The following is a 25861-nucleotide window of genomic DNA, read 5'->3' as shown; positions in this document are numbered from 1 at the left end:
AGCAGGCTGTTCCGTTGATTCGGATCAACCGGAACCCTCGTCGTCGTAACCGACGGAGTGCTTCCATCCATTCTCCATTGTAACAAAATAAAATGGTGTAAGGGAGAAGGATCTGTTGTTTTGGTTTATTTTTGTGTTATCTTATCAGTTTGTTTGTTTGAGTTTTTTTATGTCTAATTGCAGCTTGAGAGTGAAAACGAGGAATTACATTCACAACGGGACCAGCTGATGCAAGGAGGGGGAGGAAAACAGAGTCAGACATCTCACCTTTACATATCTCAACTGACCCAAACAGTAAGGAAATCCCTTTTGTCCAATCTACCATCCTCCCTACACATGCATATAGGTACAGGCATGGCTGTTGGGCTAAGAAGTTTGCTTCCCAACCACATGGTTCTGGGTCCCGTCCCACTGCATGGCACCTTGGGCAAGTCTTTTCTGCTATAGCTTCAGGCCAATGAAAGCCTTGTGACTAGATGTGGTAGGTGGGAACTGAAAGAAACCCATCATATGTGTGTTTGTGTGTGTGTGTGCGCAAATCACTCAACATTGTTGACTGCATTTTACATGAAGCTGTTACTTTATAAGATTTGCTCTGAGTTGCCTCCCTTAGGTACTTCCCATTGATAAAAGCCAAAGAGCAAGAAACATTGATGTCTGGGAATCCTGATAGATGGCAACACTGAAAGATATGATGTTTTCACACCTTTTAACCATAAGAGAAAAAGTTTAGCTGCAGTACGTTGAGTGAATTTGCCTTTTAACAGTCGAAATATGGCACAAACATATTTTAACTTACCTAAACTTTGCTTATATATATATGTATATATATATCATCATCATTTAACGTCCGTTTTCCATGCTAACATGGGTTGGACGGTTTTGACTGAGGGCTGGCAACCAGATGGCTGCACCAGGCTCCAGTCTTGATCTGGGAGAGTTTCTACAGCTGGATGCCCTTCCTAAGGCCAACCACTCCGAGAGTGTAGTGGGTGCTTTTTACATGCCACCTGCACGGGGGCCAGTCAGGCGGTACTGGCAATGACCTCGCTCGAATCTTTTTACACGTGCCAGTGAAGCGACGTTGGTAACTATATAAATGTATGTATGTATATATATATATATATATATATATATATATATATTATATAATATATATATATATATATATAATCATCATCATCATCATCATCATCATCATCGTTTAACGTCCGTTCTCCATGCTAGCATGGGTTGGACGGTTCGACCGGGGATCTGGGAAGCCAGAAGGCTGCACCAGGCTCCAGTCTTATCTGGCAGTGTTTCTACAGCTGGATGCCCTTCCTAACGCCAACCACTCTGTGAGTGTAGTGGGTGCTTTTTACGTGCCACCTGCACAGGTGCCAGGCGAGGCTGGCAACGGCCACGGTCGGATTGGTGTATTTTATGTGCCACCGGCACGGAAGCCAGACGAGGCGGAGCTGGCATCGGCCACGAGGCGGATAGCTGGCATCGGATGTATATATATTAAATTAAATTAGAGATAAAACCACTATTAGGCAATTTTTATATGTGTGGGGCATTCCCTACTCTCTTGGAGATCCGAACATGGTCAATGCCAGCCCCCTTGCCCTGATTGGCTCCTGTGACAGTGGCACATAAAAAGCACCCATTACACTCTTGGAGTGGTTGGTTTTTCCCTGTAAGTTTGGATATAATCCCTAATATTATTATTTTATATATATATCTCATAGTATCGCAGTATTGACCTGACTATTGGATGTTATTACACATCACTGGTCACAGTGTGTTTCACATTGTTTTAGCTTTACGAATGATGCCACTCTGTTGGCTGGGCGAAGCTGGTCAACATTTCCCCTGAATGGGGAGGGGAGGGGGGGTCCATTGCAAAGTTAGCCATTTACAGTTGAGTGGATTGGTACAGTGGGAAATGAAGAACACAGTGCACTGCCGGGTCCAAGAATTGAATCCACCACACATCATCATCATCATCATCATCATCATCATCATCATCCATCTATCCACCCACCGTCGGCGTTTAATGTCTGCTGTCCATGCTGGCATGGGTCAGACGGTTTGACTGAGGTCTAGGAAGCCAGGAGGCTGCACCAGGCTCCAATCTGATCTGGTAATGTTTACAGCTGGATGCCCTTCCTAACGCCAACCACTCCAAGAGTGTAATAGGTGCTTTTTATGTGCCACCAGCTCAGGGGCCAGTCTGGCTTGCCTGGCATCAATCTCGTACGGGTAGTGTTGTTTACATGCCACCAGCACAGGAGCCAGTCTGGGGCATTGGACACACTCGGTTGGTGGTTTTCGTGTGCCACCGGCATGGGAGCCAGTCAGGAGGACCTTGCATCGACCATGCTTGGATGGTGCTTTTTACGTCAACAAATATGAGCACCTTCTTTCTCACACACACACACACACACACACATTATAGATAGATTGCAAACTTGTTAATGTGGCAGCCATCCCTATGCTCCCTTTCATTGATATTGTAAATAAGGATTTAACAAGAAATTTGCATTTTCAATAAAATATTTATCTCTCAAGTTTTTCTTCTTTTTCAGTCAGAAAGTTTACCTGATCAGAATTTCTCTGTGGAAATGGTTCAGCTGAAGGAAGAAAATCAGAAACTTCGAGTACGTACTTAGATGTGTATGTCTGTGGTGTGTACATGAGCGTACAGTGTGTTTGGGCTGAATTTGACAGTTTGCACAGAACGAAAAGAAAACACAAATATCCCATCCAATAATAAAAGTATTTTTTTAAAAATCAAAAGAATACCAACTCAGTTCTGTGGGAGGTGCACGGGAGCACTTTATTCTGTGTGTAGATAACCCCTTTAGTGTTTATTGGTCTGATGGTAAGGTGTAAAAGGGTGGGGTTTTGGATGTGGCCCAAAATATATAGTGAATGCCATATCGGACATGCTGTGAGACCTGTCCAACCTCAATGAGGGGGAGGAATTCTTGATTCTGTTTCGGACATTCTGTGAGACCTGTCCAACCTCGATGAGGGGAAGGAATTCCTGATTCTGTTTTGGACACGCTGTGAGACCTGTCCAACCTCAATGAGGGGGGGGGGGGAATTCCTGATTCTGTTGTCTCTTTCTCCTTAAATTGGTCGTTTCTCTGAAGTAGTTGGCTATGTCTACCTTGAGAATTTTTACATTGATGTTCTGTCTTCATGTCTCAAACACTAAAATTATGTTGACTGACATGGAAGTGTAATGGCCATCCCCTTATAATGGCTTCCACACCTTCAGTGAAAAGAAGCAGGCGAAAGGGCCGGAGGAAACGGTGAATGTTTCTCAGTGTCCGTTTTGTACTGTTGTAATTCCTTTGTGTGATTCTGCTCTCGTTCCTTGCACACAGGATCTAATCATCTTGTTGGCAGTCATTCACAGGGACCACTAAACTATCAGAAATCTCCCTTATTAGTTTCGTGTTTTTCTGCAGTCATCCTCCACCATACATACACACAGTTTCCACACACACACACACACACATACACGCATACATACACATACACATACACATCATGCATACACATACATATATACATACATACATACATACATACATACATACATACATACATACATACATACATACATACATCCATCCATGCATACACACATACATACATCCATACACATATATACATAAATCCATGCATACACATATATACATACATCCATGCATACACACATTCATACACACACACATATACACACACACAAACATACCTATATGTATTGCCTGGATGATGGCTCACTTGCAGTTAGTGACTCTGCAAAGGAAGAGTCTTGCGAGTGTCAGTATGAACGGTTGCTAAACGTAGGGAACGCATGGGACAAGGAGAGTCTGTCAAATGTTGATCCAACAGAGAGACCAGCAGTCAGAATTGACGGTAGCATGGCAGATGAAGCCATGATGGATATGAAGATGGGGAAGCCCCCAGCCCTTTAGAAATCTCTACTGTGATGCTTAACATATCTGGTGGTGTGGGTTATGGTCTTGTCACCTGTATCGTAAATCAGGTAATTCATGAAGGAGTCATACCCAATGATTGGTGTAGCAGCACCATAGTTCACTGCTACAAAGGTAAAGGTGATGCTTTAGATACTATAATTACAGATGTATCAAGTTGTTAGATCAGGTAATAAAGGTCACAGAGAGGGATAGCCCAACTAATTAGGGAGGGAGTTACTTTTGATGAGATGCAGTTTGGGTTCGTGCCAAGTAGAAGCACCACTGATGCTAAATTTCTGGTAAGACAGCTGCAGGAGAAATACCTGGCCAAAGATAAACTTCTGTACCTGGCTTTTATTGACATGAAGAAAGCCTTTGGCAGGGTTCCTGATCCATTATTTGGTGGTTAGTGTGGAAACTAGGGATAGATGAATTGTTAGTGAGAGCTGTGCAAGGCATGTATAGGGATGCTGTCAGTAAGGTGAAGGTTGGCAATGAAAACAGTGAAGAACTCAGGGAACAAGTAGGGTCGGTTCTCAGGCCCCTCCTCCAGGCAATAACAGAGCAGTTTAAGATGGGTTGCCCCTGGGAGCTCCTCTGCTAATGACCTTGTTCTTAAAGCTGAGATCACTATCAAAACTAGAGAAAGAATTTCAGATGTTTCCTAGAATTGAAGGACCTTAGAGTTAACTTAACCAAAATCTTAGTAAGTAGCAGAGTAGACAAATCACAGATCCCTTCAGGTAGATGGCGCTGCTTGATCTGTAGGAAAGGTGTAGGTAGAAATTCCATAAGGTGTACCCAGTGCAAACTGTGGACACATATGAAGCACAGCAGTATCAGAGGAAGGTTAACTGGAAAAATAGTTTTTGCATGCGGAAGGTGCACAGGTACAATAAACACTAAAAATGTACAGAAAATAGATTCCATAAGCTGCCAGTGGGATAAATTAGAGGTAGTAGATAGCTTCTGTTATCTCGGTGACTGAGTCAGTAGCTGAAATGGATGCTTTGAGAGAAATGAAGCCAGTCTGCTTCACTAGATGTGCAATGTCAGTGTGCATGTATGGCAGAGTGTAAGCATCTGCAGAGAAAAGTTTGGCATTAGAGGGATCAGATGTGGTGTGCAAGAGAGACGACTGCACTGGTATGGACATGTGATGCGTATGGACGAGGACAGCTGTGTAAAGAAGTGCCAATGTCATAACTGTGGAGGGAATCTGTGGTAGAGGTGGACCCAGGAAGACATGGGACGATGTGGTAAAGCATGATCTTTGAACGTTGGGCAATGACAAGTGACCGAGACCTTTGGAGATATGCTGTGCTTGAGAAGCCCCTTCAAGCCAACTGAGATCGTAGTCATGGCCAATGCCAGTGTAGCATAACTGGCCCTTGTACTGAGCACCTCGTAAGAGCACATTTTGAGTGTTGAGCTTCATAGAGGCAGCATGGCTGATTCTGGTGTCATGTAACCAGCACCCAGGCTGGTGGCATGTAAAAATCATCTTTTGAGCATTGGGCCTCATTGAGACAATGTGGCCATTGTTGATGTCGTGTAACTAGCACCTGTGCCAGTGGCACGTTAGGAGCACCTTTTGAGCGTTGGGCCTCATGGAAGCAATATGGCTGATGCTAGTGTTGCATAGCTAGCACCTCTGCTGGTGGCATGTAAAAACAAAACCCTTTCAAGCATTGGATCTTACGGAGGCAATGATAAATGGCCGAAACCTGTAACATATGCTCTGCTTGAGAAGAAGACCCATCGAGCCTAGTGAAATCACAGTTGTGATAGAGACTGGTGCCATGCAACTGGCACGTAAAAGCACCCATTACACTCTCAAAGTGGTTGGTGTTAGGAAAGGTATCCAGCTGTAGAAACCATGCCAATTCAGACTAGAGGCTGGTACACACCCTCAGCTTACTGGCCCTGGTCAAACCATCCGACCCATGCCAGTATGGACAACATACTTTAAATGATGATACACACACACACATAAAAATAGATAAATGATAGAAAATGGAATGAATTACATTCCTTACTTAAATCACAACAATTGTTTCAACACCTTTTTACCCCTGTCGTACATTGGTGAGATGTCATGTAATCATTATCATACTTCTGAAGTGTGAAATGCACTTCCTCAGGTGATTGTTTAAATAAGTATCCTCACATCACCTGATTCAGTGTGACAATGCATACTACACAAAAGCAGTGAGTCTTTCTCAGCTGTTTACAGACAAAACTAAAGCCGTAGATAGACAAAATACAATTATAATCAAAGTACACAATACAGAAATAAAGAGATAGACAAAAAGAAAGGGGGGAGGGTGCAGGGGTGAGGTTGACTGTAAATTGCAAAACTGTCTTAATGGTCAGAACATAAGGAAATGCAAAACAGAATGAAGAATAAAATAAAATGTTTAGGGATAATGAAATGATAAAACGATGAAGAGTGACCGTCTTTGTATGTACCAAGTGTTTGTTTGTTTGTTTGTTTCTACTATAGCCTTGGGCCAACCAAAGCGTTGTGAGTGGATTTGGTAGACAGAAACTGAAAGAAGCCCATCATATATATATATAGATATATTGTGTGTGTGTATATATATATGTATGTATTTGTGTGCCTGTGTTTATCCCCCCACCATCGCTTGACAACCAATGTTGGTGTGTTTACGTCCCTGTAACTTAGCGCTTTGGCAAAAGAGACCGATAGAATAATTACTAGAGTTACTAATAATAAGTCCTGGGGTCACTTTGTTTGACTGAAGGCGGTGCTCCAGCATGGCTGCAGTCAAATGACTGAAACAAGTTTAAGAATAAAAGAAGATATATATATATCATATATGCAAATGATGTCATAAACCAGCAGCCAGGATAGTCTGTCCAGCATCTGGTATTAGGAGGGACATCCAGCCAAAGAAACCAGGCTGGAACTGAGACACTGGTCCTCCTCTGATTGGATCCACTCAGATAACCCAACCCAACCCATGCTAGCAATAGAAATGAACAGACATGAAAATCATGATGATGATGATATATAAGCTATAAGTGGTTCAGTTTGTCAGTTATGTTACGTACACACAACTATTTCACCATCATAACCATCAACCATATCATCATCATCATCATCATCGTTTAACGTCCGTTTTCCGTGCTAGCACAGGTTGGACGGTTCGACCGGGGATCTGGGAAGCCAGGAGGCTGCACCAGGCTTCAGTCTGATCTGGCAGTGTTTCTACAGCTGGATGCCCTTCCTAACGCCAACCACTCCGTGAGTAGTGGGTGCTTTTTACGTGCCACCGGCACAGGTGCCAGGGGAGTCTGGCATCGGCCACGATTGGTTGGTGCTTTTAACGTGCCACCGGCACGGAAGCCAGCCAAGGCGGTGCTGGCATCAATATATATATATATATATATATATATGATGAGAATTTGTATCATCATCATCGTTTAACATCCGCTTTCCATGCTAGTATGGGTTGGACGATTTTGACTGAGGGCTGGCGAACCAGATGGCTGCACCAGGCTTCAATCATGATTTGGCAGAGTTTCTACAGCTGGATGCCCTTCCTAACGCCAACCACTCTGTGAGTGTAGTGGGTGCTTTTTATGTGCCACCGGCACGGGGGCCAGTCATGTGGTACTGTCAACGACCTCGCTCAAATATTTTTACACATGCCACCGGCACAGGTGCCAGTAAGGCGATGCTGGTAACGATCACGCTCAAATGGTGCCTTTTACATGCCACCGGCACGGAAGCCAGCTAGCCGCTCTGGCAGACAAAGACAGGTGTGTAAACAACAAACAGATGTATTAGTTTAACGCTGGGGAAGTGAGAAAGTCTTTTACATTTCGAGCCTATGCTCTTCAACAGAAAGGAACACAGAAATAAACAGGGAGGCAATATATATATATACACACACACACAGCTATACATGCCTATACATATACACACTTGTACATACATGTGCACACATACACTCACTTACACAGGCATACATATTCACTCAACCATACATGTACACACACACACATGTTCATATGCACGTGCCACCCTCTCCCCCCCGTATAACGTATCACTTCCATTGTTTGAGTTGTTGCGTGTGTTTTATTATTTTCAGGAAGAAATGTCTGAGTTAAAGATGTCAAGAAGCCAGAAGCAATTGTCTGAGACTGTGGAACTGCATCGAGTCATTGAAGAATTGCAAGAAGGAAAGGTAAATAATTATAGAATCATTTGTTTTTGGTCACCGAACAACCATCACTTCCTTTATCAGTATTCCACCACCCCCACTGCCACCATTTAAGTCCACCCCATCTACCCACACCACTACCACTACCCATGTCACACACACACACCCCACTACCACTTTGATGGCATGCTTTGCTCTCACTACCTGGCCAAAGATAAACCTCTGTACCTGGCTTTCATTGACATGAAGAAAGCCTTTGGCAGGGTTCCTGATCCATTATTTGGTGGTCAGTTTGATAACTAGGGATAGATGAATTGTTAGTGAGAGCTGTGCAAGGCATGTATAGGGATGCTGTCAGTAAGGTGAAGGTTGGCAATGAAAACAGTGAAGAACTCGGAACAAGTAGGATCGGTTCTCAGGCCCCTCCTCCCGGCAATAATAGAGCAGTTTAAGATTATTATTATTATTATTATTATATATTTATACTTATACATATTTACATATATTTTTATAGATATTTATATTTATAATACAATAATTATTCTACACCTGTATCTACCTTTCTGAAGAATTTTTCTGATATTATTTCAGCATATGTTATATATGTGGCAGCATTAAAGACCTCGCTTTCTCCTCTGCCTTTGTTTTGATAATATTAAGAGAACACTTGAGGGGTTTTCAGTTTCACCTGTTTATTTTCCTGTCATTGTAGAAAACTGCAGAGATGCTGACAAAAGACATCCAGCATCAGATGGAGTTGAAAGAAAATACTTCCAGCTTAGAAAAACGGCAGATGAATGATAATCTTAAAAGACTTCAGGAAGAACGGGATAAACGTGAGCAGGACTTGGTTCAAGTGCAAGGGGAACGGGACGGCCTGAAACATGATTTGGCCACTTACCAGGAGAGGCTGAAGAATATGGACAGGTGCCGTTCTTTTATTATTCTTTCACTTGTTTCAATCATTTGACTGCGGCCATACTGGAGCACTGCCTTTAGTCGAACAAATCGACCCCAGGTCGTATTCTTTGTAAGCCTAGTACTTATTCTAACGGTCTCTTTTGCCGAACCGCTAAATTACGGGGACGTAAACACACCAACATCGGTTGTCAAGCAATGGTGGACAGACAAACACAGACACACAAACATACACACGCACACTTGCACACACACACACATATATACGATGAGCTTCTTTCAGTTTCCATCTACCAAATCCACTCAGAAGGCTTTGATCAGCCCAAGGCTATAGAAGAAAACACCTGCCCAAGGTGCCATGCAGTGGAACTGAACCCGGAACCATGTGGTTGGTAAGCAAGCTACTTACCCCATTGCCATTCCTGCGCCTAATGTTTCTTTTCTCAATTGCAAGGATTTTGGGAAGTGTTAGAATCACAAGACTGGTCTCAATATCTTGCACTATTTACTTATGTACCGTTGGGTTCTGAGTTCAAATCCAACAGGGAACCACTTTGCCTTTTCTTGCTTTGAGCTTCATTAAAAGTTCTGCAATCATCATTCATTATGTGTGTGTATCTAAGTTAACGAGCTGGCAGAATCATTAGCACACCAGGCAAAACGCTTAGCAGCATTTCATCTGTCTTTTCATTCTGAGTTCAAATTCTGCTGAGGGTGACTTTGCCTTTCATCCATTCAGGGTCGATAAAATATGTACCAGTTGTGCACTGGGGTCAATGTAACTAACTCACTCCCTTCCCTGAACCTGCTACCCATGTGCCAAAATCTGAGACTAATATGTGGGTGTGGTCCAGACTATCAAATGATCTCATCTAACACTGGTTGTCACAATGTGTTCCTTTATGGAGTTTATTCTTTGTATAGATTATATATATGTGTGTGTATGTACTTTATGTATATGTAGGAAAGCCTTGTGATAGAAAGAGCAGTAGAAAACTCAAACCACTAATTATGAATGTGCCGGTGGCACATAAAAAGCACCATCCGAACGTGGCCATTGCCAGTGCCGCCTCGACTGGCTTCTGTGCCGGTGGCACATAAAAAGCACCATCCGAACGTGACCGATGCCAACCCCGCCTCAAATGGCTTCTGTGCCGGTGGCACATAAAAAGCACCATCCGAACGTGGCCGATGCCAGCCCCACCTCGACTGGCTTCTGTGCCGGTGGCACATAAAAAGCACCAACCGATCGTGGCCGATGCCAGACCCCTCTGGCACCTGTGCAGGTGGCACGTAAAAAGCACCCACTACTCTCGCGGAGTGGTTGGCGTTAGGAAGGGCATCCAGCTGCAGAAACACTGCCAGATCAAACTGGAGCTTGGTGCAGCCCCTGGCTTCCCAGACCCCGGTTGAACCGTCCAACCCATGCTAGGATGGAAAGCGGACGTTAAATGATGATGATGATGATGATGATGATTGAAAATTAGAAATGTTTCCTATTTGGAAACCTCTTAATGTGTTTTAATGTACACAATATTTTTATGTGAATAATATATAGTCTACTGACTTTTTTTTGTGCTAGGCCACTGGTAATAATAATTTCTATAATTCTTATTACCCTAATATCATTTATATATATATATACATACATACATATATACTTTAGGGTATATATATATATATATATATATATATATATATATATATATCTGTGCGAACTTGTAAGTTACACATCTCTATGTATTTTTTCCGTGTCTGCAGGTTACATCAACTTAAAATCAATGACCAAGAGAGACTGATAAGCCAGTTAAGAATGGAATTGGAGAAAGAACAATCAACAAACAGAGTAAGAAATAAGTTTCTTTTGTTTTACCATGAATATTCATTAGCTGTGACCCTGTCTCCACATAACGAATATTCATTAGCTGTGACCCTGTCTCCACATAACGAATATTCATTAGCTGTGACCCTGTCTCCACATAATGAATATTCATTAGCTGTGACCTTGTCTCCACATAATGAATATTCATTAGCTGTGACCCTGTCTCTACATAATGAATATTCATTAGCTGTGACCCTGTCTCCACATAACGAATATTCATTAGCTGTGACCCTGTCTCCACATAGTGTTATTAATTTCTGAGTCCTTATAACATTTGCAAAGGAGTGTCACTATCATACAAACCGTGTCCCTTTGTTTCCAATCTTCTGTCCAGGTCTGGGAAAATATTACCCTTGCTTTGAAAGAGGTGAGTGTTAGCAGCAGGAAGGGCTGCCTCAGTAAAGTCCATCTGACCCATGCAGGCATGCCTATGCATGCATTAATCCATCATTATCATCTCATTGAACGTCCATCTTCCATGCTGATATGAGTTGGGTGGTTTGACAGGAGCTGCACCAGCTGGTGGCCCTCATCATTTCCCGTTTTGGTCAGGGTTTCTATGGCTGGGTGCAACTTCCTAACACCAGTCTCTTTAGGGAAAGTGTTGTGTGCCTTTTCGCAATGCTCTGGCATTGGTGAGGTTACCAAGTAATTCACCAGACAAGGTAAAAAAAACCCTCAACTGATTGGAGGTTGTAGTAGAGGGCAAGATGGCTTTATGGCAGGTGTTGAGGGGTTAGAGTATGGTAGAGGGTTTAAGCACTCGAGAGGAGGTACACAGCTACCCAATGTTATATAAGGGTGGGTGGTAATAGTTGGAAAGAAGACAAAGATGGTTGTAGCAGAAGTGTCAGAGTGTATTCTTTTGGGTCGAGAAGGTGAGTAGAAGAGATAGAAGATGAGGAGGTTGGGGTGGGTGGTGGGTGAGTTGGTAAGAGTGTGAAAGGAATGATGAGGAAGCAGGGTAGAAGTGAATGTAGTTAGTGATGAACAGGGGGGGGAGTTTATGGGAAATATTGGGAAGGTGGAAGAAATAGAGGTGGCCATGATACAATAGCTGAACAGAGACAGAAATAGTGAGGGAGGTTCTGTAAACATGCTACCCCCAGGAGAGAAGGACAGAGAGAGATGACACTGAAATATGTGTAAAACTACTGTTGCTATCAATGGCTGACCATTATCAGTTGATGTTGATTATTCTGTTCAGACGTTTTCTGGTCAAAACACCTGTGGATGGTGTGTAAGGTAGTTATCCCCCCACCACCAGACTACCTCTCTGGGCCTCTACTCCAAGGACTAAGTGGTGTACAAAAGTACAACAAGGAAGGTCAGTGATAGGGCTGTCCCCACCAGTAGCACCTCATTTGCCTAGTTGACACTCAACAGTTGTCTCATTGGCACAGATCTTCCACTTGGCCATGATAACCTGCAAGCCATTGATCTACGACTCCTCTGCCTTCTTGGTTATCCAATGTCCTCCCTGTATCCCGGGTACAGGAGGCTAAGGGGTTGCCCAGCTATTGCCCAAAATGCCGTCCAATCTACAGATGGAAAGGATGACTTACTCTCCCAGCTTCCTGTATTGTAAAGTAAATCAGATTAACATACAATTAAAACTGATGATGATAATGATAATTATCTTTGTTTTAATTTTCTTTTTAATTAGGAACTTCAAGATTGTTTATCTTCAGCTAAAAAACAAATTTCAAAATTACAAAACAAGGTAATTTCTTTTTTCTAATTTGTTGCTGTTCTTGTTGTTGTAATGTTTATGCTACAATGAAGTTATTGTTAATGATTTTCTCCCTCTATTTCTATCTCTCTTCCCTTCTTTTCTCCACTGTTAGAAGTGTGTGTGTGGGGGGGGGGGGCGCAAATAGACCATTTTTAACTTTGAAATGAATTTAGATTAACTAATTTTAAAATCTCGAGTTATATGATGCTGAAGAGTTCAGAAAGAGGACAAAATGGTACAATCCACAACTACCAGAGGCTCTAATAAAATAATTATATGGAAATATATGAATGCTCTTTCCAGTCTTTCTTAATGATTTCTCAACATAAGAAATATGAACATAGAAGTGATTTTCTCCCCTGAAATAGTGATTCCCTGTAATTCCACCAGGTGTAGATTGCGATATTGTTTTTCATGTAACCCTTATAAACGAAGTGTTTTATGACTGCTTCTTGTATTTGTGAGTCTCAGAGAACCTGCAGTGTGAGGTGGTACCAGTGCTGTGGGATGGTCAATAAGATGGCCTGCATAGAACATGTGCTGTGTGTGCTGTGCTATGGTTGAAGGAAACTTATAGTCAGGCATCGTATCCACATGGGCGTGTGCGTGTTATATATTCATATAGTGCATATGCATGCGTGCACACACACACACACACACCCTCTCTCTCTCCCCCTGCAAATGTTTAGTTGCAATTTGTGATACCTGTGCCGGTGGCATGTAAAAAGCACCCACTACACTGTTGGAGTGGTTGGCGTTAGGAAGGGCATCCAGCTGTAGAAACACTGCCAGATCAGACTGGAGCCTGGTGCAGCCTCCTGGCTTCCCAGACCCCCGTTCGAACCATCCGAACTGTGCTAGTATGGAAAACGGACGTTAAACGATGATGATGATGAAACAGAAACAAAAGCAGTTAAGAAAAACGTCAGAATATTGTGACCCTCGAAAGACAGCTAGGGGCCTGTGTTTCACTTTGTTATTGTTTTTTCTATTGTACCGCCCCATCCCCAGAAAATCAGTTATTTCCTAAAGATCATCATCCTCATCCTCCTCATTTAACATCCACTTTACATGCTGGCATGGGTCGGATGCTTTGACTTGATCCAACAGGTCTGAGGACTGCATTGTGCTCCTCTGTCTGTTTTGACAGGGTTTCTACAGCTAGAATGCTCTTGTTAGTGCCATCCACTCTTCACATTGTGTTCTGGGTGCTTTTTATGTGGCACAAGCATCAATGAGGTTGCCATGCTGTTTACAAGACTATGAAAACCGAGGGACAGCTTTATGCTAGCAGAAGAGGTTTAAAATATCATCATCATTATTTATCGTCCATTTTCCATGTTGGCATGGGTTGAGGACTGGCAAACCAGATGGCTGCACCAGGCTCCAATCTTATCTGGCAGAGTTTTTACAGCTGGATGCCCTTCCTAACACCAACCACTCCAAGAGTGTAGTGGGTGTTTTTTAAGAGCCACCTGCACAGGAGCCAGTCCAGCAGCACTGGCAACGACTTCTCTTGAATGTTGTTTTTCATGTGTCACCGGCACAAGTGCCAGTAAGGCGACACTGGTAACATTCATGCTTGAATGATGCCTTTTACATGCCGCTGGCTCAGAAGCCAGTCAGTGGCCCTGGCAACAATCACATCAGATGGTGCTCTTAGTGTTCCACTAGCATGGATGCCAGTCATACAGTGCTGTCATCAACCATGTCAGTGAATTTGATTTCGATTTCACTTACCTCAACAGGTCTTTGCAATCAGAGTTTAGAGTCCAATGAAAGAAAGGTACGCATTAGTGGGCTGGTTACACAACTGGCATAGGCCACAGGTTATGGTTTCACTTGCGCTTGCCAAGTCTTCTCAAGCACAGCATATTTCCAGAGGTCCCGGTCACTTGCCATTGCCTCTGTGATATCTAATGTTTGAAGGTCATGCTTCACCATCTCATCCCAGGTCTTCCTGAGTCTACTTTTCCACTCAGCTATCCTCATCCATTCTCACCACATGACCATACCAGCGAAGTCGTCTCTCTTGCACTCCACATCTGATGCTTCTTAGGTCCAACTTTTCTCTCAAGGCACTTACACTCTGTCGTATATGCACACTGACAAGGTTTCATTCCTTGCAAGCTTACACATGTCCTCAGCAGTCACGGTCCATGTTTCACTGCCATGTAGCATGGCTGTTTGTACACAAGTGTCATTACAGTCTACCTTTTACTCTGAATGAGAGGCCCTTTGTCGCCAGTAGAGGTAAGAGCCTCTGAACTTTGCCCAAGCTATTCTTATTCTAGCAGCTAAGGTCTCAGTTCATCCACCCCCAATGCTGACTTGGTCTCCTAGGTAACAGAAGCTATCAACTACTTGTAGTTTTTCTCCCTGGAATGTGATGGAAGTTGTTCTCTGCACATTTTCAATGTTTATTGCTCCTGAACATCTGCCACATACAAAAACTATCTTCCCAGTTAGCCTTCCTTTGATATTGCTGCACCTCTTATGTGTCCATAGCTTACACTGGGTACATCTTATGGAGTTTCTACCTACACCTCTACTACAGATCGAACAGGGCCATCTACCTGAAGGTATTTGTAGTTTGTCTGCCTTCCTACTTTTAAGACTTTGGTTTTAGCTAGGTTGACTCTAAGGCCCTTCAATTCTAATCTTTGCTTCCACACCTGAAACTTCTCCTCAAGTTTTGATAGTGACTCAGCAATTAGAGCAAGGTCATCAGCATAGAGGAGCTCTCAGGGGCATCCTATCTTGAATTCCTCTGTTATTGCCTGGAGGACTATGATAAATAGGAGGGGGATGAGGACTGAATCCGGAATTCTTCACTGTACTTGATTTCAATCCTTACCTTTCTGACAGTGTCCCTGTAGTTGGCTTGCACATCTCTCATTAACCATTCATCTATCCCTAGTTTCCTCATTGACCACCAGATAAGGGATTGGGGGACCCTGTCAAAGGCTTTCTCCATGTCAATGAAAGCCAGGTACAGGGGTTTATCGTTGGCTAGGTATTTCTCCTGCAGCTGTCTTACCAGAAATATAGCATCAGTGGTGCTTTTCCCTGGCACGAAACCAAACTGCATCTCATCCAAACTGACTCTCTCCCTAAGTAGTGACCTTCATTACCTGATCCAACAACTTGATACCTCTGTAATTATTCGTATCTAAAGTATCACTTTTATTTTTGTAGCAGTTAACTATAGTGCTGCTACACCAGTCATTGGGTATCACTCCTTCGTGTATCACCTGGTTAACTAATACGGGTGACTAGGCTATAGCTGACTCTGCCAGATATTTTGAGCATCTCTGCAGTAATTCCTGATGGGCCGGGTGCTTTCCTTGTCCTCATACCCTTAATCACTTTATCTACCAAGGTACTGTCAACACGGATAGCTGGTCCCTATGTTGGGTTGACATTCAGCAGACTCTCTTTATCCCATTCATTTTCTTTATTGAGCAACCTTTCATAGTGGCATCTCCAAACCTCTCTCTTTGCATCCTCATTTAGCGCAAGTGAACCATCATCCATGCGAACACATTTCTCTCCTATGACATTACGATTCTCTCTCACACACTGTCTTGCAACATGAAATACTTCAAGTCTTTGGTCCTCACAACACAGAACACTGGCAAATTTTTTCTTATCTGCTTCCCCTCTGGCTAAATAAACCTGCCTCCTAGCTTCCCTTCTGGCAGTCTGATACAATTCCCTGCTACCACCGTTCTTCCAGTCCTTCCAAGCCTGTTTCTTTTGTCTAATAGCCTTGTCAACAACATTGTTCCACTACCACGTTATTTTGGGTCGAGAGGGGGCTTTGCACCATCCACAGATCTGGTCAGTGGCCCTCAGCAGTTTGTCCCGTAGAAACCTCCAGTTGTCTTCTACATCGTGTGAAGCTATATCCCCTTCTATTTCGTCAAAGGCTTCAAGTAATATGTCCCTAAATCTCTGTCCATTTGGTAGGATCTTTAAGCTTCCAGACCCTTCTCCTCCATGCTGGTCTTCTTCTGGGCATCCATTTAGCCCTGATCCTGAAGTCGCTAACTACCAGTCTATGTTGTGGGGTGAGAGATGGAAATGGGGGCAGAACAGGTTCTTGTTGTAGAAGAGTTGTTATATGGTTACACACATTTAGGAGGGAATGAAAAAGAGTCTGTAGTTGCTGTGCAAAGATAAGTGGTGGGAATGAGATGTCTAGGTGGTCCCTAAAGGTACGAAGGGAGTAGAAATGATTGGGGGCAAGAGACAGGGTAATAGGAAAAAACAGGTAGGTAATATCTGTAAGGATCGGGGAGGGTTGAAGGGTGGATGTAGGACATGTAATTGAAAAGAGCCAGCCTTGTCATATTCTGTGTCATGCTGAATCTTCCTAAGAACCATGTCAAGGGTATGTGTGTCTGTGGGGTACTCAGCCACTTGCATTTTAATTTCATGAGCAGGCTGTTCCGTTGATCGGATCAACTGGAACTCTTGTCATTATAACCGATGGAGCGCCATTTGTACAACTCCTCCTGCAACCACTCTCTCATTTGTTCCCTTTCCTCTCCCATGCCAGTGGCACCTAAAAAGCACCCTCTACACTCTCAGAGTGGTTGGCATTAGGAAGGGCATCCAGCTGTAGAGACCTTGCCAGATCAGATAGGAGCCTGGTTCAGCCTTTTGGCTTGCCGGTCCTCAGTCAAACCATCTAACCCATGCCAGCACGGAAAGCAGACGTTAAACGATGATGATGATGATGATGATGATGATGATTATTAAATGGTTTCTGATATATTTCTGTTTCTGCCAGGAAGAAGAGATGAAAGCTGTGTTGGCTGAGCAGAAACATCTTCTCCAAGAAAACAAATATAAAAGAGACAATTTACAGGAAGAGACCAAGGAGAAGCTTTTATCAGCAGAACATGCCAAGGTAAATACAACAACGGAAGCGAATTGATGACCTTTTGAAAGTGGAAGTGTTTGGGACCTGTTGGTCTATGAAAACTGAATGTAGGGAAGTTAGATATAAACTGCTGGATATAGGGATGGCTGGGGGTTGCCTAGAATAGTACAGCATTCTATGGAATACTCAATGTTTCACATTAAAAGGAACAGCGGGTTCAGTAAACCAGTCCAGGACTGTTAACAGAAGGGTCATAAGCCATTAAAAAAGAAGGGGGGGGACATGGGTGAAGGAGCTGCAGTGACACCCCCCCCACCCCATTCCAAATAACAACAAATACAAGGTAGGGAGTGGAGAGATCATCGTCTTGGCAGATGAGTGATGTTGACGTGGCAAAACATGGCAACACTTTAATCCTCCTCCCCATTGCTGACGTGGGGGGGTTGGATGGTTTGACAGGGGCTGGCACTAGTAAACCTTACCCTCCTCTTCATTTATTTGGAAACTTCCATTATGTTTTTCACTCCTAATGCTGCTCGTATTTTCAGGAACGTCTTGAAAGTGATCTGAAGACTTTGCAGTTGCAAAAGAGTGACCTGGAGATTGAACTACGCCGGGAAAAAGACAAAGTCAAGATATTCCAGAGAAATTTTGAGAAACCACAAAATGTAAGTCAATAATTAATTGATGCTAATTACAGTTTGAATTGAATCAGATCCTTATTTTTTATCTTTTAGTATCAAAGTGTGCTTTGTATATTACCAAGTCAGACTGGAACGAAGGGAACCGATTGGTCAAGGAATGTATAGTCTCTGGCATGTTCTATAGGTGTGTGGACAGTGATGTCAAGCTGAGTGAGGTTGTAGTTGTGGCCAATGCCAGTGCCACGTAGCTGGACCCTTTGAAAGCACCCTTCAGTCGTTGGGTGTTATGCTGTGCTTGTGAAGACCTGTTGAACTGAGGGAAATCATAGCCGTGGCTGATGCCAGTGCTGTCTGACTGGCACCCATGCTGGTGGCACGTAAAAGGCACCATCAAGCATTGGGTCTCATGGAGGCACTGACAGGTGACCAACACCCTTGGCAATATACCCTGCTTGCATTGACCTGTCAAGCCTTGTGAGATTGTAACTATGGCCGATGTCAGTGTCAGGCCAATGACACCCGCGCCAGTGGCACGTAAAAAGCAATCAATCAATTTTTGGAATGGCTGGCATTAGGAAGGGCATCCAGCTGTAAAAACCTTGCCAAATCAAATTGGAACCCGACTTACCAGTTTTCAATCAAACCATCTGACCCATGCCGGTATGGAAAGCAGACGTTAAAAGATGATGATGATGATATGTTTTAGGATGAGATGTAGCTGACTGTCCCTGGAGTCATGTTCTCACTTCATCTCCATTTCATCATCATCTTTTCTTGGCTTGGATGGTTTGACAGGAGCCAATAAACTGGAGGACTGCATTAGTTCCTCACATCTCCTCTGGCAGAGTTTCCAGATGAAGATACATCTGTGTGTGTGTGTGTGTGTGTAACCTGTACTTATAAAGTTTCTTACTCTATACAGCTTCACACTGATCCCTGTCAATATCGAACAGAATGGCCAGGTGTTTGATGCCGTTATTCCCTACTACCTCAATTAGAAAACCTTAATTACATTAATATGACCCTGTTGTTGTTGTTGTTGCTTTGTAAACCAGGATGACAAGGAGTCTCTCATCCATGACCTTCAAATCAAAGATGCTCAACTCCAAGGGAAATTAGAACACGAAAAACACAAGAGTGCCATGATGCAGCGACTTTTAGACGAACACTTGGTAAGGCTTTTGCATTTTGACATCTCTCTATATATTGTGAAGGCGTGTGGTGTAGTGGCTGGAATGTTGCACTCATGGTAATCACCAGATCATGAGTTCAGTTCCCAGGTGGGGGTTAACATATTGTTGTGCTGGAGTAAAACACTTCATTTTACATGGCTCCAGTGCTCTGTCGGAGCTGGCCTTGTCAAAGAAGAATCTTCAGGTATGTTAGGATTCGTTACCTGGTGACTTTTGTAGTGCTAGTGTAATGTGATTGGCATCAGGGAGGGCATCCAGCCCTAGAAACCAAGCCAAAAGAAACACTGGAGTTCAATGCAGTTCTCTGGCTCTTTGGATCATGTTAGGAGGGAAGACAGATGTTAAATGGTGATGATGGTGATGATGATGATGATGGCACACACACATGTACGTGCATGAGTGATTTTGTCTTGCCCCTTGTCTTGACATTTGTGCACTGAGCTTTCTTTCATATGGAACTGTTTGTTTGAAGGATCAAGAAAAAATATTACCTTAATTGGGAAATAAATTGTGTGTGTCAGTTATGAAGTTCCTTTCTGTTTGCAAGGGACGGTGTCATGTTTTCTATACGGTAAGACAAATGACCATTCAGCAGAATTGGCACCAATGTTGTGTTCTTGTATAAAGAAGTCGTATTCTCTTGGCAACCCTGCACATGTTTCTGCCAGTTGCCAGACCGTTTTCTGATTATAGTTTACTGCCGCTTCAGACGAAGCAAGATCCATCTGATGTAATTTACAGGTTTTCCCTTTCATCATTTCACATTATATTATTATCCTTTGCCTTCCTAGACTCTCATATTTTAAACTTGCAAACTTGTGCTATGATAAAAGAAATTTCATTTACCTCTCGATTTAAACCCCTTTCTTTGCAGGCTCATCCTAATGCAAATGTCAGTACAGTAAGAGAGGAAGAGAAACTTCAGGTAAACCATACATACATATATACATTAATATGAAACAGTGAGAATGAGTGCAACATTGCTTTGGTGAATAAATATTCTTTATTTGTGGGTTAAGACGGCAACCAGTGGTTTCATGCGAAGAGATGGAGACGAGTACTGATACTTCCATGTGGCAGAATTAAACAATTGTGAAGATATCTTCGCATGAAACCATTGGTTGCCTTGTTCACCAACAAATAATGTGTGTGTATGTGTGCATGCATGTGTGTGTATACTCAAACATGACAGAAGTAAACAGACACCCTATAAAGCATCGTTTTTTTTTTTGTTTATTCTAAGTTGTAAACGTTTATATCTTTTATTATTAACTAACATTTTTATGTTTTAGGTTCTATATATGACTGCTTAATCATGCCATGTACAAAAGAAGCCTTGGAAATGTCTGAATTTCAAAGAGGCCATATTATGGGTAATTCTGAAGGTGGACATAGTCAGTGTAAAATCTTGGAATCCTACTTTCTACAGTTAATAGAATGACTGAGCAATTCACCAGAGAGGTGAAGAAACCCACATTATCTCACCCAGATCAACCAGGGCCCTCTGACAGGACCCTTCTCTTTGCTAAGAGAAGTGTGGAGGATAATCCTCGTTGCAAGACCTCTGACATAGCAGAACAAGTTGATGTCAGTCCCGGAAAAGCTGTCAGGTATCTCCACAAACTTGGCTACTATGGCAGAGCAGCAAGAAGGAAGCCACTTCTTTGACCAGCCAACATCAAGTGGAGAAAAGATTGGGCCAGTGAGATGGTGGAGAGGCCACTAGCATTTTGGGACACTGTCATATTCTCTGATGAGTCCAGATTGGCTATATTTCCTGACAGTGGTCAAGTGTGGGTCTGGAGACTCTGTGATCAAGAATTTGATGTGAAAAGATTGCAGCCGACAATGAAACACGGCAGCTTTTCTGTGATGGTCTGGGAAGCAATTTAGAGCAATGGTTGATTAGAACTGGTGGCGTGTGAGAGAAACATAAACTCAGATAAATATGTGTCCATATTGCAGAAAGGGCCCCTGCCAATCTTCTCCACTGGTGAAATGATTAAAGAAGACTCTTTAATTATGGAAGATGGGGCTCCTTATCACATGGCTAAAATGATCCAAGATTTGTTGAATGAGAATAGCGTTAAAAAGCTTCGATGGCTAAGCCAGTCACCAGATAGGAACCGCATTGGACACTTCTGGGACATATTGGACAGGACACTTCATAAAAAGAACAGGAAAGCATCTTCAAAGCCAGATCTTTTGAGATTACTGTTTGGAACTTGGCAAGAAATTCCTCGAGAGAATATTCATCATCTGATCAGTAACATGCCTAATAGGGTTCTTGTGTTGAAAAATATTCACATTATATCATCATCATCATCATCGTCGTTTAACGTCCGTTCTCCATGCTAGCATGGGTTGGACGGTTCGACCGGGGTTCTGGGAAGCCAGAAGGCTGTACCAGGCTCCAGTCTAATTTGGCAATGTTTCTACAGCTGGATGCCCTTCCTAACGCCAATTATAATAATTAACAAATGATTTGAATGTATAATTTCAGATTTAAATTAATTTTAATGTGTATAAGGGTGTCTATTTACTTCTGTCATGCCTGTATATCTCTCTCTCTCTCTCTCTCTCTCTCTCTCTCTCTCTCTCTCTATATATATATATATATATATATATATATATATATATATCTGAACAGTTGATTTAATAATTAACAAAGTTTCACCAAGCAATCCGTTTCATCATTATTGTTATCGTTACCCTGTTTTGTGTCCTGCAATGAGTCAGGTGGGTCTGCACTATTCCGTTTGTCTGTTATCACACCTGAATCCTCTCTCCTTCCTACCACACACCTTCCTCTTTACTTCAGGTCACTAAAACTATGTTGTAATGTATTTGTGTCATATTGGCACAAGCATAGCTGTGTGGTCAAGATAGCTCACTTCCTAACCACATGGTCTCAGCTTCAATACCTTGGTCAAGTGTCTTATAGATGAGCCCAGGCTGACCAAAGCCTTGTAAGTGAATTTGGTAGAATGGAAACAAAAGAAGCTCATAGTGTATGTATGTGTGTATATGTAGCTGTATTGGTCTGTGTGTGTGTTTGATTGCATTTGCACTCTACAAATATATATTTCTTTATTGCCCACAGGGGACTAAAACATAAAGGGGATAAACAAGGACAGACAAAGGGTTTAAGTCAATTACATTGACCCCAGTGCATAACTGGTACTTATTTAATTGACCCCAAAAGGATGAAAGGCAAAGTCGACATCGTTGGAATTTGAACTCAAAACATAACGGCAGACAAAATACTGCAAAGCATTTCGCCCTGCATGCTATCGAGTCTGCCAGCTCACTGCCATAAATACTGAGGAATCACTGTGAACCATTGTTGTTGTTGTCAGTTCTCCTGTCTGTGTGTCATCCACTCACTTCACACTTTTGAAAACATTTAAAGAAAAAGACTCCCTGCTAGTAAAACAGTAAGCTTTGGTACCTGGAGGGGTTTCTGGCTGTGAAACAATGTCACTGGCACGGGGACCAATCAGAGGGTACTGGCATCAGCCACGTTCGGATGGTGCTTTTTATGTGCCACTGGCACGGGGACCAGTTAGAGGGTACTGGCATCAGCCACGTCCGGTTGGTGCTTTTTATGTGCCACTGGCATGGGGACCAGTTAGAGGGTACTGGCATCAGCCACGTCCGGTTGGTGCTTTTTATGTGCCACTGGCACGGGGACCAATCAGGGGGTACTGGCATCAGCCACGTTCAGATAGGACAAGGATAGGGGTCTTGCTGGAGAGTGGACACACGGATACCCCAGTTGGAAGAGAAAGGGGAGGAGCAAGCCGGAGAGTAAGATGAAGGGAGCGGGGGCGAGTCAGAGTGTAAGACAAAGAGAGTAAGAGAGAGAGAGAGAGATGGTGGTGGTGAAAATGTATTGTGACAAGCCCTTAAGATATGTTGTGGGTGGTGAGAATAGACGGGGGTCATACAGCAGTTTGGATTGGATAAGGGGGCAGGACAGAGGTGATTGTAGGAAATGGAGTGAAATGGAGTGAAATGGTGGGGGTGGGGGTTGTGGTAGACGTGATGACATTGAGAGGGATAGAAGACAAACGATGTGTTAATGATGGGGAACATCATCATCGTTTAGCGTCCGTTTTCCATGCTAGCATGGGTTGGACGGTTCAACTGGGGTCTGTGAAGCCAGAAGGCTGCATCAGGCAGTGTTTCTACGGCTGGATGTCCTTCCTAATGCCAACCACTCCACGAGTGTAGTGGGTGCTTTTTATGTGCGACCAGCACAGGTGCCAGACGGAGCTGGCAAACGCCCACGGACGGATGGTGCTTTTATGTGCCACCGGCACGGAGGCCAGGCGAGGTTGACAACGGGCATGAACGGATGGTGCTTTTACATGCCACCAGCACGGAGGCCAGGCGAGGTTGACAACGGGCATGAACGGATGGTGCTTTTACATGCCACCGGCACCGAGGCCAGTCGGGGCAGCACTGGCAACGGCCACAATCGGATGGTTTGCTTAACCACAGCTGCAATTTCCATTGATGTTCCAAGAAGGAAAGGTATGTAGGCCACAGGTCATGTTCTCACAGGTCTTTCCGGGTCTTCTCACGCACAGCATACTTCCATAGGTCTCGGTCTCTAGTCATTTCCTTGGTGAGACCTAAAGTTCGAAGGTCGTGCTTCACCACCTCGTCCCATGTTTTCCTGGGTCTACCTCACGAAAAAAGAAAGGCAAATGAATGGATATTAAATATAAATGGTTTGTGGCAGAACCAAAATGTTTGTTGTATCTAAAGTTGGCTGCTTGCTTGGTTTGTTTGGATTCACTTGGAATTTACACCATTTGTCTAAGAAATTCTACCGTAAAAACCAGAACAGTGTTGTGTAGGTACCTAGCCCCAGACTTGTGTCAGGTAACTTCAATGAAGATAACACAGAAAAGATGGTTGATGATAGAGCCCAGGTGAACACCTGTTTCTCTGCTAATTGTTTCATTGTCTTCACTGCTACCTGATCTGGCATTATGATCTATCCTTTATGGTTGAACCCTTTCATTACTGTATTTTGAGATGCTTTGAGTTTCTTTCGATTACTTTAAATGTAACAAAGAATTTAGTAAAATAACTTGGTTATCATTCAGCTGGTATTAGGAACATAAATTGTGACTAAGGTTTGGTGGAAGATTTTAATTCAAAATATATGAAAACAAGACAGTTGTACTCAGAGCCAGAGGCGGTTTCAACCAGGTTGGTATCAAAAGGGCTAAGAATTGTTTCTCTATTATATATTTGAACCCTTTTGTTACCATATTTCTGTTGAGATGCTCTCTGTTTCTTTCAATTAATCTTAAATATAACAAAGAATTTAGTAAAATAACTTCGTTATCATTCAGCTAGTGTTAGGAACATAAATTGTGACTAAGGTTTGGTGGAAGATTTTCATTCAAAATATATGAAAACAAGACATTTGTACTACAGAGCCAGAGCCAGTTTCAGTCGAGTTGGTAATGAAAGGGTTAAATGATTCTTGAGAGATATTCTTTCACATGTGTTGAACATGAAAATCTGTCAGTGGGATTCTTAGATCAAAGTAGAGTTGTTTAGTTTTGGTTAAGATATTCTGGCTACCTTGCCTCACAAAGAATTTTAGCTTCTGTGTCCTGTTCAAACTCAAATTCTAATTTGTGTAATTCCACTGCCTCTTCTGCTACTTTAACATTTGTAAGGGTTGCTCTAAGAGCAGCATTGGTGTCCCCCTTCTGTGGCTTTTGACCTTTCTTGGTTTCCACTCTTTTCTTCAACCACATGGTTGACATGTTTTTTAACTGTAGCCCCAGGTTTACGTATGCATGTATGCATGTGAATCGCTGTTGACTTGCATGAGTCAGGCAAAATTTATCAAGGCAGGGTTTCCATGACCAGACACCTTTTCTAACTCCAGCCCTCACTTGTTATGGAATAAGGGATAATATTCCTCCTAATCCTTGGAACACAAACATTGTGTTAGTTGGACATGATTTCATGGAAGAATGATACTGCTTGTACAACAGGGACTTGCATTTAGGACACTGAAATACAAGCACAACACACACACACCTGCATTTACAAACACACACATGTATGGTTTCCCATCTACCAAGTCCATTGAGAAGGCTTTAGTTTGCCCAGGGCTATAGCAGAAGACACTTGCCCAAGGTGCTGGACAGTGGGACTGAACTCAGAACCATGTGGCTGGGAATTGAATTTCTTAACTACTCCACCTCATGTTGTAGATGGATGTCTGTACCACATGTTGTAGATGGATGTCTGTACCACATGTAGATGGATGCCTGTACCTCATATTGTAGATTGATGTCTGTACTACATGTAGATGGATGCCTGTACCTCATATTGTAGATGGATGCCTGTACCTCATGTAGATGGATGCCTGTACCACATGTAGATGG

General features: G+C 42.9%; 1 protein-coding gene across 7 annotated transcripts in view; it reads left to right on the top strand.

Annotated features, from left to right (window-relative positions):
• LOC115215218 (ankyrin repeat domain-containing protein 26-like) overlaps nt 1-25861 on the top strand; it is a 138229-nt gene that overhangs the window by 84241 nt on the left and 28127 nt on the right. For 6 of the 7 annotated variants that reach the window (XM_036509151.1, XM_036509166.1, XM_029784474.2 and 3 more), the window contains 10 exons: nt 184-294; nt 2574-2645; nt 8102-8197; nt 8886-9100; nt 10853-10937; nt 12640-12696; nt 17507-17626; nt 18148-18267; nt 19299-19415; nt 20311-20361. In XM_036509151.1, coding sequence (XP_036365044.1) covers nt 184-294; nt 2574-2645; nt 8102-8197; nt 8886-9100; nt 10853-10937; nt 12640-12696; nt 17507-17626; nt 18148-18267; nt 19299-19415; nt 20311-20361 — 1044 coding nt within the window. The remainder of the gene's footprint in view (nt 1-183; nt 295-2573; nt 2646-8101; nt 8198-8885; nt 9101-10852; nt 10938-12639; nt 12697-17506; nt 17627-18147; nt 18268-19298; nt 19416-20310; nt 20362-25861) is intronic. The other variant, XM_036509171.1, reaches the window with a different exon arrangement.

This window comes from Octopus sinensis, linkage group LG1 (genome assembly GCF_006345805.1).
Source record: "Octopus sinensis linkage group LG1, ASM634580v1, whole genome shotgun sequence".
In the NCBI taxonomy this organism is placed as follows: Eukaryota; Metazoa; Mollusca; class Cephalopoda; order Octopoda; family Octopodidae; genus Octopus; species Octopus sinensis.
This window is presented reverse-complemented; position numbering and strand designations above follow the sequence as displayed.